Raw genomic sequence first — 3,367 nt, forward strand, 5'->3', positions numbered from 1 at the left:
GCTACATCTCTCAAGGACTTAGCTGAGAGATCAATGCTCCCTTACCTGTTTACATTGACCCGTGTCCAACTTAGGTGTGGGCTGGCAATGAGCAGAGCTATATACAGTGTGCTTGAGTACTCCCACAGTCCTTGGTAGCTTGGTACAGCCTGGGGTAATGACAGAGGCTCAAAGATTAGGCTCACCCCACCCTAAATGGATATGCTCTATCCATTGGTTTTCATTGAGAAAACGTTATCTGCTCTTTAGGGGAGGCCGTCAGTCGAGTTGTCTGCTCTTTAGGGGCTCTTTGTTTTTCACCAAGGGAGTATTGACAGGTCAAGGTGCACAAGTTTAGCTCAGTGGGTTGGCCTTATAAATAGAGGCATGGTGTAAGGCATCTGCACAACCACACACCACCTCAACGAGAGCCTGTCTTGGTAGAACAAGAACATTTGAATGTATTTCAGCTTTTCATTTTTTTTTGAGAGTTTGTTCTATATCTCATCAAAATGGATAACGCATGTCAATGTACAGATTACAATGATAGGCAGTCAAATGCTATCCTTTACAACATCCTCAGTCGAGAAAATGACAAGTCAAGCCACAACAACCTGAACTACAACTTGATGCCTCATAGATGCAACTGCGAGATGCGACGGACAGTGTGCTTGAAAAGTCCAGCAGACATTTGCCAAGAGGCATCGGGAGTGCTGGTGAAAACAATTCACTTTATGAAGAACTTACCTGCCTTCAACCAACTCCCACCGAACGATCAACTATCGCTCCTCCAAAGTTGCTGGGCACCACTCTTTATTTTGGGTCTGGCCCAGAAAGGCATGAACTTTGACGTCATCGACACCCCTGCCGATAGCATGCTGAAAAGAATCCTCTTGAATTCTCAAGAGAGCTCAGAGACGGAAAGAGAGCAGCCCACCTTGGCTGGAGTGAACAAACTCAAGTCATGCCTCAAAAAGTTCTGGAGTCTGGATTTAAGTCCAAAGGAATACGCATACCTCAAGGGCATCATGATATTTAACCCAGGTGAGGTTTGCCTTAAAGCTTCAATATTTCAACCAGTCAATGGAAGCGCTTGTTCTGTAGGGATTTTACGTCCCCACAGCTTCTTGATAATCTAATAAACCTCCCTACATACAAAATTCAAACATGAAATAAGGCTTGTTAAGGGCTTGTCCCCACTGTCGACTCAACGCAACAAAACATCAAATACCTTCAGTGAATCCAGCTGACCAGTAGGGTTACAAAAAACAATTGCAATGTCATATATAACTGAACAGTACTGTACTGTACCACTGTGTATAAAATGTAGCTTGTCCACTCATGATACATTTCTATCTTCCTCAACAGATGTGAAAGACCTAAAGGCAGCTCTATTCGTGGAGGGCTTACAGCAGGAGGCTCAGCATGCTCTGAGGGAGGTGGTCCAACCACTCCACCCCGGGGACCGAGGCCGCTTCGCTCGCATCCTGCTCGCGGCCTCCATGCTCAAGACCATCACACCCAACCTCATCACTGAGCTCTTCTTCCGTCCTGTCATAGGCCAAGCAGATCTGCTGGACTTCCTGGTCGATATGCTTTTCTGCAGGTAGCTACTGTATAGCTGATATACAGAGACCTGATATAATTTCCCGCTGGGACAATAAAGTTGAAACTTGAACTTGAGGGGTTTGGGCTCCCACTGTGAGGGACATTGAGCCCCCAGGACTGAGTTGGGGTGTCTGGTCATGTGGTTAAGAGATTGACAAATAAGTGCTCATCATAATGGGGAAACAAAATAAATGTGTATTCTTTATTCACAGAAACACTATCCCTGTTAGGTTTTCATGTCTGACCAAATAGGAAAAAATATATTTTTTAAATATGAGAACAGTTTGCTATTGTTTACATCCAACTATGAATTAGCAACATTTACTGTATATTTGCAAAATATTGTGCAGAAAATTTAGGTCACAATGGCTGGTAGTTATAACAGATATTTTACTGGTTATATCAGACAGGCTACACTACAGTCTTACAATATACATTCCTTAAAATCATGTATATTGTGCAGAATACTGTCAAGATACATTGTTTGTTTTGTGTATGTTTGGATGAATAATGTAAATAATTTCTGGGACTGCCTCCAGAATATTTTTTATAAATATATTTTTATACAATTATTGTGTTATGTCTTTACAATTTGGAATATGGTTTGTGAGACAAGCATACAAACAGTAGATTAAACATCCCCTGTTCAAGAGGTCTATATTACAGGAGGCATTGCCATTCAAGGAGCTCTTCAAGCTCAATTTAAACGTATCTCTTCTAAAGTAACTACTAATAAGCAGTGCACTGGAATAATATGTGCAGGATTCAAAGCCCACATTCTCCCCCCTAATCATTGGGTTAGAGTGAATCTGTGTTGGGAATTGGGAATGAGTGGAGTGGAGCATCAGTGATGTTTTCATACATAGACAAGACTATCACAGTAGTGTGAGAGTGCTCCTCAAGTCTCCAACTTCCTGCTCCAGTTCCTGTTGATTCATATTGTGTTTGAACCCAAGTTACAGTAAGCTTTATCTGTATTACCTCACTGGTACAGAGGGCACTTTGGAAGGTGGTTTACCTGCTGGGTGCCTGGTACCGTCATCTTGCTGCCCCTCTCCTCTCATGAGTCCCACCCCTCCCCCCAAGGTGACGGTGTGGAGTCAATGACACAGCGGTGGTTCACCGCAGCAATGAGAGACAGCCTCGATGGAACTGCATAGTGACTGTCTCAACAGTCAATAACAGTCACTAAGCTCTCCTTATCATACCAATAAGATATGAGGAGTAATAATATTTTCAGTCTAATGAAGCCAAGGTCAGGATTGAACGAAAAATGTCACAGTGTTCTATATATCTAAATAAAGAATACTATCTTAACATATGTAGAGTGTCACACCATCTAGCATTAGGTTGTGATTTAGTTTCCCTAGACTGGATCTGTGAACAACTTTTCACAAAAAAATTAAGGTGAAAATGTGTGATAAATTGTATTTATTTTATTTTACGTTTTCTTTTTTTATTCAAGTACAGTGCTACCGAACAATAAGTATCTTACTGCTCTTTGAATGCACAGTACAGAGTGTTTATTTATGCAGCAATAAAGACAGATTAATCAGATCTCAAAGATATATTATACATTATTTTATTCCTTTGTATTCACAAATTAGAATAGACATTTTTACAGAGCAATTCACAAAAGCAAAACCCTATGTCGAAACCAAGAAAAAGGCTTTGGAGCCAAGGGATATGTCTCCAGAAAACATTTCAAAAATATAGAATAAATGCATGTTCAAATCTTCCTAACATAATTTAATGTAGCTAACAGTAAAAGTAATAAAAT

The 3,367-nt window shown here is 40.8% G+C and overlaps 1 protein-coding gene across 1 annotated transcript; it reads left to right on the plus strand.

Moving 5' to 3' along the window:
• Nucleotides 1-369: 369 nt before the first annotated feature.
• Nucleotides 370-3,144, plus strand: LOC121566569 (nuclear receptor subfamily 0 group B member 2-like). Its single transcript, XM_041876559.2, has 2 exons — nt 370-1,023; nt 1,348-3,144. Exons 1-2 carry the CDS (start codon nt 492-494, stop codon nt 1,587-1,589), a joined length of 774 nt encoding a protein of 257 aa, XP_041732493.1. The 5' UTR covers nt 370-491; the 3' UTR covers nt 1,590-3,144.
• The last annotated feature ends 223 nt before the right edge of the window (nt 3,145-3,367 follow it).

This window comes from Coregonus clupeaformis, unplaced genomic scaffold, assembly GCF_020615455.1.
Source record: "Coregonus clupeaformis isolate EN_2021a unplaced genomic scaffold, ASM2061545v1 scaf0356, whole genome shotgun sequence".
In the NCBI taxonomy this organism is placed as follows: domain Eukaryota; kingdom Metazoa; phylum Chordata; class Actinopteri; order Salmoniformes; family Salmonidae; genus Coregonus; species Coregonus clupeaformis.